Below are 12,378 nucleotides of genomic sequence, written 5' to 3' on the forward strand. Positions count from 1 at the left end.
ACAGAACTACAGTTTACCCAGGCTTCATTTCACTTTTTCTCATTATACATATACGCTTGCTTTTCATATGAACTTCATAGTCTCCATGGTGACTGTGAGAGAGGGAGGGAGGGAGAGAGAGAGAGAGAGAGAGAGAGAGAAGTACACACTGGCTTTAATGATGGCTTGTTTCCTTTAAGGGGTTTAAATTGTTGTAGTTGTTGCTGCCTTGCCTTTGCTGGCTTTCTTCACTTCAAATATCAATCATCATTCTTTTGCATATTTGAGTGCAAGTGAGCAGAAGGAGAGAGGAGGAGAAGATCCATCAGATATGCCCATCAGGTCCAAGCACAACGCAGTGGGTTTCTGTGTGCCATAACATCACATTAATTGCCATAACTTTCATGGCTGTTTCAGGGCTGAAGATGTTGGTTGCAATAAACATCCAATAAAGAAAAACTAAATGTATTTTAAGTAAATAAAATGGATAGATACTTTGGTTCTTTATTGTAATTCTGCTGTAAGTTCTTGTGAGGTTGTGTACTTTCTGCTCTAATATGTTTTGTTGTGGGCATTTATTTATTGATGGCGATGTATGGAGATATTAACGTTTCGTTCAGATTCAATTCAGCCCTAAATGTCCCACTGCATGGAGTTAGACAAATGTGCCCTAGTCTGGGCAACTTTGTGTACAAAAATGTGTGTCTTGTTTGTAACTTTCTTGACATTTGTGTTTGTGTGTGTGTGTGTGTGTGTGTGTGTGTGTGTGTGTGTGTGTATCCATTGTGTTTGAATGGAAGACAAGGGGCATGGAGAGCAACAGCCACATTTCAGTCCAATCAGGAGGGTTTCCTCGGAGAAGCGAGGCGCCTACATTATTAACCCGCTGCATTTGTGTCTGATGCAGGTGAGTGAGCCGGGCTATCGAGCACCACAAACCATTTACAGTGAGGCGATAAAAAAAATATGCAACGCAATGTCAAATGCAAAGGAATTGTTGGATTAATAGGTGCCACGAAGGAGACATAAGGTCTAAAAACCATTATTGTTCTTTCAGTGCATAAACATCAACACGGGCTAAGAGGTTTTGAACTTTTAAGTGACCTTAATTCTGGCAACAAGACGCAGGTGCTGTCACTGCTTAAGCCTGAACAGCTATGGGCAAGATGTTAACAGCGAAAAACAGGGAGAAGAAACTCTTCAATTCATGGTGTGTCTTTGTTCCCACTCCACAGGTGAGAGGCAGGAGAATGGCTGAGGATTTGTGAGTGTATGTGTGTGTGTCCACTTCCATCAAGGTCTAGACAGCCCCTCAGATGAACCCATTAGCCCCGATCTGAAGGTTCATTAACTCACCTTTCCCATGTCTTTTTCTCTCAAATCCTTCCACCCCCCGCCCTTTCCTCCCCTTTCTCATTCCCCAGCACATCCTGTTTTTTTCAGCCTTTCTTTCAGCTTCTACACGCTGCTCTGCCATCGTTCTGTGCTGTTTTATCCCCGAAAAAAAGGCGAGCACAATCCTTTTAGTGGTCACTTGTGTTTTAGTACAATAACAATTTACCTAGTTTTCGGCGTGAATGTGGGGAGTCTGAAAGGTTTCTATGGAAATGAATAAATAAATTCAATGTAATGGAGATCTGGAGTGTGTTTGGGAGTTGTATCACGAAGGCACAATGCTAAATAAAAGCAACAAATGGGGATAGAAAATAGGCAAATTAATTAAACGGGAGTTAGTTTTACTTGAAAAATACAACTTTTTGTTATGAAAGCTTGCTCACGATGATCTGATCTCATTTTGTCATGTGATCTGAGCCAACTGGACACAAGTCATGAAACTGACTAAAGGCTGCGAAAGTAAGACCGAGATGCGTTCTCCATCTAACCATCCGGTGAATTTCAACTTCTAAAGGAACTAACTGTGCCAAGTCAGTCATTATCTGTTCAACAGATAGTGGCATTCTGTGCTTCTACTAAAAGATTTATTTTCTGCTTCAAATAATGAGATCCTTGTGTTGACTTTTACGATTTCGACTCTGCCTTTCAGTTTCTAAATATCATAATATTTCAGGGGAATAACTTGAATGGAATCCCATCAATAGAGAGGAAAAAACATAAAACTGACACTTTCAGAGATGAGAGAACTTCCCTGAGCGTGGACAAAACATTTAAACAGACTCACTTTTTAACATCTCCTGCTCTGCACTGATTGGCTGATGTATAGCAACCAGCGTCTCCATAGTGACATGGAGCCAGTAGCTGGGCTGTGAGCAGGGGACGATCAGCAACCCTGAAATACGCTGCATCCACTGTGATAAAGCAAAAAAAATCCAATTCTGCCACATTTCTGTCTTGCATACACACAAATGTATGTGCACATGTACAAAAGGATAAAAACTCTTATGGATTTACACGTCTCAAAGCACTCTCCCCTCCAACATCACACCCTGATGCCTGTGACATTGACCAGTTGTCGTTTAATCTAAAACGAGAAATGCAAGCTGAGCCCAGAGATGAAAAAATATGCCACATCTCTCACAGCAATATGGAGCCATATAGATGTGGAATCTTTTTAGCGGCCCTGCGGCACTGCACTTGTTATAAGTTCAGATTTCATTATTCATTATACAAGAGACAATCTTCAGCTCTCGATGAAATGTACATTACAGCTAGATGACTGTCAGATTGGAAGGAGGGAAGTTTGAAAAAAATAAAAAAGTCCAGTTTCCGAAGCATGCAACATGTTTTAGACAAGCAATAGGAAAACGCTGAGAACGCTTAATTGTAATCCATATCATTTGGCCCACTGCCCTTTGCCCAATTCATTGCCTGCTTGGACCCTCTTTTTTGAATTGTATCTTATTTTTGCAGTGTTAAAGTGTATTTCTTAAAGTTTCTGCCAACTTTTTTTATAGCACCCAATTCTTATATTTAAGTTACCCCCACTCCAGCATTGGGTTCACAGTACAAATCAAGCTCAACCGTTTCCTTTTTGTCAAAGGAATCAGAGTAAAATGTGTGCTGCTTCGTTCCAGCCAAGCAGTGGAGAAACACAGCAGTTTATCTCAACTTTACCTCGTGAAATCCCTCATAAGGTGTTACTATCTTCACAATCGTCGTCCACGTTGATGGCTCCACTCAATTCTCAACTGCCACCTCACTGGTGACAGAGCAACACGTCTATATTGTGACAAATGTAGAGAGGTTTGTGAGCCCAGTGGGGAATGTGTGTGTGTGTGTGTGTACATGCATGTATCATGTGCTCATTATTTCAACAGCCCCATGTTGAACTTTCACATCAATTAAATTTGTTGACCGACTAGAAATGCCCTGTTAACACAAATGAAGCGTGAATTCACCCTCCCTTCACCTGAATGTAATATCATCATTAAGCTACACTGTGACGCCCCTCAAAACACCAGTGTTTTCATTCCCAGGGCGATGGCTCCAATAAAGCTTTATTAGCTTTGGCCCCCACCCAAAACCTCAATTGGACAAGCTGAGAAACAAGCCCTTTTGGCCACAGTAAAAGTGGACTGACCGGGCTGAGAGGTGAGGAAAGTGACAGTTAAGGCCAACTAATGATGTTGAGCAGCAAGAGGCGAGGAACCCAGGTCTCTTAGCAACAGTTTTGTCCTCTCCGCCTACACCGTGATACCGGCTAGAATTAACTGAATCTGTATGTGTGTCCGCTTAAATAGCAGGTGCCATTATGACCACACAAAAAGCTTGGCATGTCTTTCTGTCTTTGTGTATGAGCATGTGTGTGTGTTAGAGTTGGCCTTATGCAGGGACAGGAAATGAAGTGAGCTGCTGAACTGTAGCAGAGAGTATTTGGAACTATAACTTTAATGGAGTACATCGACCGCCAATCCAAGACAGTTGTTTGGCCCTTTAATGAATCTGTGTTGAATGGTGTGAGTGTTTGCACTTTATAGATTGTGCATGGATAAAGCGGGTGCATGTTTTGTGACCACACAGGACAAAACACTTCGGTTCAACCAAAACAATGATATGTGCTGTTGTGCACATATGATATGTATCATATGTGTATTATTAATTATGAAATTGCAGTTTTTCTTCAGGTGCCACGCCCAATTTTCCCTTAATTTCTGTAAGTGTGAAAAGTTTTAAAGTGAGCTGCAGTGGGAAGGCTTTTGATAAGTGCAGTTTTTATCATCATGGCCTTTGTGGTTGTATGCATGCACAGATTCTATGTCTGTGGTGGTTTCTAAGCACTGTTTGTGCTGTGACACACATCAGTGTGGGAAATGTGTTTCAGTTACACATGCGAGTACATTGCACCCTCTGGAGTTGAGACATTAGAACTTCTTTCTTTCTCCCGCTCCTGCAAAGAGGAAAAAGTTGATTCCACGCACAGTGACAGTCCACTGCTACTGGATCAATGCAAAACTAACAGTTTGAGTTATTCTTTCTTCAGTTGTCTAAGCATACCTTGGGCCCTCCCTGCAGTGAATAACATTGCAAGTATCCCACTTTGCTTTTAAATAAAAATGAACGATCAGTTTACACGCAAAAAATTACCTAAAGCTAATTCAACATGTATTAATAATGTTTCATAATGTATTACTCACATTTTAACTAATGCCATACAAGTGCTTGTCTTCCCTCATATTGTGGTGTGTAAAATGACGGTCTCTAATGATCTCTGCCGTTTGAAAAGAGAACTGCATGATCTGAGTTTACAACTGTGTTTGTTTAAATAAAACCATTTTTAAACAAAACCTTATTATTTATTAAACTCTGTTAACAAGTCAAAATACAATTTAAAAGCTTATAGCATGTGTGTTTTACCTCTTCTGTAATTTTGTCATGTAAAATTAGAACAGAAAAAAATATTTTTTGACGGAGTTTGCACACGTTCTCAACGTTGCTAGGAAACGTGCCACGTTGAGTCTGCGTTGAGTCAGAAGCTAAAACACTAGAACAGAAGGGAGTCTGATGAATATGAACACACGATGTGTATCTGACCATATAATGGAAGAAAAAATAACGACGGACCCAGACACCTCCTTAACTAGTTTGGACCGAGTCAAGCCAACGTGAATGAACGTTAGCTAACAACGTGAATCACACCGTTAAGTGTAGCATATAGCGCGATGTGGCAGAGATATTAGCTTAAAAAGTAATGTAAGTTAACTGCTAAAGAACAATTTTAGAAATGAATACATGTACAGCCACACTAAAAGTGAGTGAACTAAGCTGGCTAGCAAATTGCTAAAACATGTCAAGTACCATCTTTCGGGTTGCCACGTTGTGGCTGTTGTACGTGGAAAGCGTTTACTCAGACAGCAAACTTTTAGACTTGGTTAAATTCAGAACCACGGTCAGCTCCAGTTCAGAACCAAGGTCAGCTCTCAAACTAGGACGTAAGATTTTGGGTCGAGTCTATTGTTAGAACTTAGACTGAGACTCCCACCCCTGATGATGCTGATGCTATGAGTCTACATTGTTTGTGGAGAGTATAAAACCCCGATTTCCCCGAATGCCAGCACTAAACAGCTGCTCAAAGGCATCCAGTCAAAAGACCTGTAAGACACCTTTCATGAAACGTGTTTTCGGTGTGACGAGTACTTCATCGTGTTTAACTTAAGGGGGCTTTTACGGTGACATCCTTCTACTTCCGGTGCGCTCACTTGACTCCTCGCGGACACTGCGCATCCCTGAGCGGAGCCGTTGGTGCAAATTCGAAGGAGCAGCAGACACGCATGGTGCACGCGAGGAGCTCCATTTTTTCGAACACGTTTAAACCGCCAGGTGTTTTTCAGAGCCAGGGAAGGGGGACCACGGCGCGGTCCATCTTTGTCCGGGACACGAACGGCTGACGTTTCAAGAAAGCTACTCGAAAACTGCGGTACACTTCGATGCGACTTATTTTGGAGTTTGTTTTGATTTTGGTACACTTTTCCACAGCGCGGACCACATCCGGAATGCAAATAGATGCCGTCGCATTAGTTTGTAAAACCTGTCGACTGCAGAATTTTACGCCAGAGTAAAATTATCCCTTGGAAGAGTCTCTCGTACTTCGGACCTGAGGTGCGCAGACGTACGTAGTCGTAGCGCGTGGTACTCACTGGCCTCGTTTCATTGGACAAATGACTTCAATTAAATAACTGACTTGCAGGTTCGCGCTCGAGACTGAAGCCGGGCAACGTGCACCTTCCTCCGTGTCGCCATCGCCACCGCACAAGGACTATGTTGATAAAGGAGTACCGCATATGCATGCCTCTCTCTGTGGAGGAGGTAGGTGAACTTTTCTTGTTTTCTCTCTCCAGATGTTTTGCATCCCTCTCTGTGTCGGTCCGCCGACGGTCTGCTCTTCCCTCACTAAAGCGTGGCAGAGAGCCACAGAATCGCAGGTCCAAACGTTGTGTTGACCGCGAAGCGGAGCCTCGAAAAGTTGTGATGGCGCGGTTGTCATTTTGCACCAAAAGCACACGCAGAGTTCTCAGAGGCGAGGTGCGGTCAGGGAGGCACCGCCGGGTGGAGCTGCTGCGGTCCCTGGGTTTCACGGGGATTGCGTGGAGCCTGCAGCAGCAGCAGACAGAATCGTCTTATCGTCGTGCATCTGTTTCCCGTGAGGGTCTGGGTCGTGATGGCATGCTCTGTGAGTGGTTGTCGACTGCACATAACAACCCAGGTTAACGATGTCCGTCCAATTGCGGGAAGTCGGTGTTGTTTGAATGAGTGTGGTCCAAAGAGTCACTGCCTTCAAATAGTTTCTCCGTCAGCTGGTTTGTGAAGATGTAACCATTCAGGCCAAGCTCATTGCTGGTGTGAGGAGGAAATCTGTAGCTTTAATCGGAGATACTTGAACATCCTCTCCTGAAGTCTATCTGTCCTGATCCTGGGCTTGCTCTGTCGTCCCACTTTGTTTCTGTGAGTTTCATGTTTATAATTACCACGATGCCATTTTATCATTTTTCTAACTAAGGATGATGATGGCTTTTCTTGTTTGCTTCGCTACAATAGTGATTGAAGGCACTGTTGTTCTGTTAATTCCGGGATCCAACCTATTCAATTGATCTGTCATTGACAAATAAATCTTTGTAATCTATTACATTTTTGCAGAATCAAAGTACGCACCAACACATACAGAGACACTTCAACCATTTCATCATCACTGAGTGTGTGTGTGTGTGTGTGTGTGTGTGTGTGTGTGGTGATCTGAAAAAGTATTTTATAACTGATTTAAATTATTTTTAAATGCAAAAAAAGTAAAAAGAAAACCAGCCCCTTATTTCCTACTTTAACGCAGCAGCAACCTCGGCTATTAGGAAGTGGTCGATCCATCTTCCATGGATGCTGTCATCTTGAAATACAAATTAATGTTATGGGCTTCTATGGAAATTGGATGCAAGGTAAAACGCATCTTCATCTTAAAGATTCGGTTTGGCTCTATCATGATGAGTAATAATTCATTTAATGTATTGCTGCCCTGGTTATATTGTACACATTGCTGACTCAACACATCCTAACCAATCTGAATCTCCTTGAATGGCATTGGTGCAGGAGGGAAACAAGCTGCTCTTCACTGCCCAGTTGCATAAAGTACCTTAAGCACTTAATGTACTTTTGCCAAACGTTTCCCTAAACTCATGTAGTATACTTGCTGTTTGGTTCAGCTGAAGACTTTCGTGGTACTACCGGTCACAACAAAGCACACGTTTGTTGTGCTCTTTAGTTGCCATGGGTACGCTCCATTCACCTCATCATCCCTTAATGTTTGCATTACCGTCAAAGTAAGCTAGCTTCTGTAACATGGATGAAAAAAGAGAATAGAAAAATAAAACGTAATCCAAAGTGGATGAAATAATGAAGAAATATTACCATGGCTGCAAGAACTGAGTTCAAATAAAAACGGCTAATATATGAGAACGTTTGGATGTAGTTTCCAAGCAACTTCCAGTAACCATAAAAAAAGCTTTTGCGCTTACTTTTAAGGAAATAACATGGTTTTCTGTGAAAAGTGATTACTAATGATGTTCTAGCAAATCATAAAGGATTACTCAATTAGCTGAGGCTGAACACTTAGGATGTTGTAATGAAATCCGTTTGATCTCGAGTCCGTTTTGGGAAAAGGGTTTATTGTACACACACAGATCTGAATTTCATTAACAACAATCTACGAGTCCTCTTCACGATGGGATCCAATTATTGCACTACTGAGAAAACAAATTGGAGACCTTGGCATTGGGATCTTTTGATGCTCATATTGCAGTTCAGTGGACAAAACATGTAACGAGAAATATCTGCAGTACTCTCTTTAATGCAAATAATATGCAAGGAGCTGAGTGTTATATTCACACTAAATATGAATGTTATTTGTTGGAAGAGCACATTACACAGTTTGGTGGGGGAAATTTGATTGACACATATTTACTTTTGATAGGATGAGAGCAGTCAGAAGACATACTCAAAGAAGTAAAGCTGTGTTGAATGTCTTTGTTTAATCCGACAATTCAAGAGTTGTACTTTGATAAGGTTGAAAAATATAACCAGAAAAGGATTCAGTTCAAGGTTTGAACAGATGCGCAAAGCTTTTTCGCTCAAAGATCTCAATGAATTCTCGTGTGAAGTTTCAGAGCTTCCGCTGATCACACTAAGCCAAGGAACGTGCTTAATGTATCTTCTCCTGCAGCCCGAGGGACCGGCACTTGTTTTGATTAAGGTGACATCAGGCACGTTGTGTAAGGTCAGTCTCTAGGTGGAGAGGGGGGAGGGTCCAGATGTTTGTCTGTGCCCCTGCATACTAATATATATTAGTGTGTGTGTATGTGTATGTGCATCTATCTATATATATATAAATTAAATTAATATTGGTGAAGACATTCAAACCAGGTATACCTGGTGGATCAATATGCAGGCCAACACTAATCCCCAGTACCCCTTAAAAAAACAAATGTCACATACAGCTATGGAAGATTCTTACACTGGTGCTTCTTACGAAGCTTTCTCCACCTCATAAATCACAATCATATTTATTCTGCATTTCTTTAACCATTCACTGGTTAAGGATCTAGGATTGTCCATTCTGCACTTAAGTAGCCGTTGAATTACTCTCACCGCCTGCTTCATCAGATCCGGAGTAATGAGCTTTGGATGATGCTCTGATTAAAGACAAGAGACGTTCCTGTTTGCAATCATTTGTAATAAAGACAGTTCAATCAGGAGAGACTCGTTCTGCAAATAGACCCCTTTATTACGTAACAGAATTTAGTGTCTTTGGCGATTTGGACTCTATCCTCAAATAGTTAGAGATAATCGGGGGCGGCGATACAGTTCTGCTCCTCCAGAATCCCCCCCCCCCCTTGAGTCCAGACACTGATGGTGGTGGTGGTGAAGCCAGGAAGTTGTAGTGGCCGATGCTGCCTGTAGTGTGACCGGAGGTGCCTGGGGTGGAAGAGGGTTGCGTCTGGTCCGACCTGAAATGACAGCTGACAGGACCCGCCAAGATCACTCCTTAAAAAGTTTGACAGCAATGCTATGATTGGTCAACCCACCCATAGCCGCTTCTGGTTGGTTGTTTGTTACTGGTGGAAACCAGTCTCCCTTGCCCCCTTCACTGTTTAACAGCTAAGATGCCAGCCATACCTATTGACCCGCTGTGAAAGGGGAGTCTTCCTTCCAGAACTACTGCTTAAGCTTTACTCAATTAGACCCCCAAAGTCATTGGATTGGTTCTCTGCCACGTCTTTGCTGAATCCTGCTGGAGTTTCCGTTTATGTTTTCCAATGTTACCTTTTCTCTGTTGCTTTTTCAATCTGTACTCGGCGCCTGTAGTTTACGTACATTTTAGACAGTCAGTTCTTTATCGCTTTGTTACATTCTACCAAGTGTTGTAACTGATATTGATCCTTCAGTTTGGTTATTTATTCGCATACCATTTCTTAAACTGCTTCCATTAGCCTAAATTCTATCCAGCTGCCAGCCTGCCGGCTCATAGGACAGCTCTGAATAAGAACCCAGTGTGGGGATAATTGAAATCCTGCTGGTATTTCTTCGAGGTTGCTCCCGGAAGCCTTTTTCTGAGATTATGGCTTTTCTATTAAAGCCCAGTTTTTTTTGTTCTTCTCCAGCTGAGAACCTCTCTTTGGGTCCAATCGTTGCTGTATTCTGTGTAATACTTTATTTGGGGATCCAGAAACATTGGCTTTACATTATCCATTGCATTGTAATGGGGTTCGCTTGTCTAATCTATTGCCAAACAATGTGCCATTGCAGAGAATTATTGCAATGTGTTTCCAAGCTCCTACATAATCCTCTTAGTGTGCTTCATTTATTCTACATTCTTTGTTTGTTATGATTTGGAAGATGATGTTCAGCAGAGAGACAGTCAAGCTAAGATAAGCCATGCAGAGTAACATATTTTAGGCCTTTTGCTGAGAAGGCGTGGCAGGGTCTCATACTGAAACAGACAAACTAGCAAAAATGGACAATCTGTGACGGCTACGTAGCAACATTGATGATCTGGTAAACATGAAGCGTCAACAGTTTTAACAGATTTAAATGAATACGCAAGAACAGTTGGTCAGGTGATGCAGGTTTGTGGGGGTGGCTAGTGGACAGTTGAGGGGGGAGGGAGTACACACAAGATATTTAAACATGCCATTTTACCAAGTTTGCCTTGGATTTGCCAAAAAAATGTGCCATGTGGATTGGCCCCTAAGAAACTAATGAGTGCGCTGCAGAAAAAAACGTGCTTAAAACAGTAAAGTCGTAAGTAAAATCTTCTCACCGTTTTGAATCAGCGTCAAAGAAAAAAAAGAGCAAATTCAATGATGATTGAACTGAAATTTATCTGCGGAAAAGATGTGCTAAACACGGAGGGGGGATACGTCATATCAATGCTTATGATCTGTGTGTCCCGTTGCTGCAGTCTCTGGCTCTGTTTGAAACTCCACACATTGCAGCACTGAGAATCGGATGTCCTTTGTGGTTAGAAGAAGCAGTGACATATTTTAATGGCCCCTTTTCATACTCACTACAGACACACACACAGAGCATGACACTTTTAAAGACACTTCTTTAATTCCAGGAAAAATCTTCCCCAAATCAATAATATATATTCTGCAATTATAATTAAATGTGCTCAAGCAATGTGAGAAATGTTATCATCCAATGTTGATCAGCTCTGCTTGCAGATGGATAAGGTTAGGACATTTAGATCAGATTCCTGAAAATGATTTCCTGCTAGCAGTGCACATTACTGCATAAGTAAAAAAAGGTCCATAAATATTTTGAAAAAATATATAAATATTTTGAAAAAAAGGCAAAAAATATTGGATCGAAAAATGTTAATGAAAAAAAATAATTTGGAAAAGAACGTTTAAAAATATTAGGTGAAAAAAGTTTAATGGATATAAAGTAAAAACTTTTAGTTCAAATCTAAAATTGTCATATGAAAAAAGGGGGAAAAATAGATGAAAAAAGGTTTCAAGTCAAAAAATAAAAATAAGTTCAAATTTGTCATGTACGAAAATTATGTTGTTTCGAAATATCCTGAAAAAAAATATTCGGTCTAATAAAGTGAACATTTTTGGAAAAAAATTAGATATGTTATGGTTGATAAATGTATTTCAAAAAATGTATGCAAAGCTTTGGAATTTGTTCCATGGCCTGTTTTATGTTTTTGCTGTCTCACTGGCACTCTATTAATCAATTGATGAAGAATGCATTATAAATAAAATATTATTATCATAATTATTTGTTCTGCTCACTCACAACATTTGAAAGGTCAGCAAAAATGAAGTAGATAAATCGAGCACTAAAGCTCCGGATTTGTGGCGCTGGTGCTTTGTTTCAACCCTGTTTAGCTTAGTCAATGAGGCTTACTGCTAAATCACGACAACGTCATTATCATCATTTTCCATGCAGGTTGTGGTTGCTTAGTAACAGCAGGCGCAACTGGAATCCAGCAACATGTGAACAGCCCGTTACAGGATAAATTTGCAAAATACTTTTTCAAGGGAGCAATTCCACATTTCAATATGGATATTATTGTCTCTCCCTAACTGAGTTAGATGAAAGAGTTTATACAACTCTCTTGTGGCTGGAACATTTTTATCATAGCTTAGCACAGACTAAAAGAGGTGGAGGAAATACTATCTGCTGGTTGCCTGGTAACCTCCTGATGAGAACAACACTGTCGAAGGTAAATAAGCCTTGTCAACGTAATCTCTCGTAACTGAAAATAGGATCAATGCCAACAATCAATCCGATTGAAACAGTTAATCAATATATTCTATTGATTAATGAATAATTATTCTTTCATTGATCACTTAACCATAGATTTTTTTTTTGATTAGTGTAATTATTCATGTAATAATTTATTGTCTATTCTAAAGATGATTTACAGCAATTCTTATTCATATTACAATT

At 40.8% G+C, this 12,378-nt stretch overlaps 1 protein-coding gene across 1 annotated transcript in view; it reads left to right on the forward strand.

The window, feature by feature from the left end:
• Positions 1–5,606: 5,606 nt before the first annotated feature.
• LOC119220865 (cytoplasmic phosphatidylinositol transfer protein 1-like) overlaps positions 5,607–12,378 on the forward strand; it is a 30,465-nt gene continuing 23,693 nt past the window's right edge. The window contains exon 1 of the mRNA XM_037477154.2: positions 5,607–6,240. Within this exon, the coding sequence (XP_037333051.1) occupies positions 6,193–6,240 (48 nt within the window). The 5' untranslated portion in view covers positions 5,607–6,192. The remainder of the gene's footprint in view (positions 6,241–12,378) is intronic.

The sequence above is a fragment of the Pungitius pungitius genome, chromosome 12 (assembly GCF_949316345.1).
Source record: "Pungitius pungitius chromosome 12, fPunPun2.1, whole genome shotgun sequence".
NCBI classification, from domain to species: domain Eukaryota; kingdom Metazoa; phylum Chordata; class Actinopteri; order Perciformes; family Gasterosteidae; genus Pungitius; species Pungitius pungitius.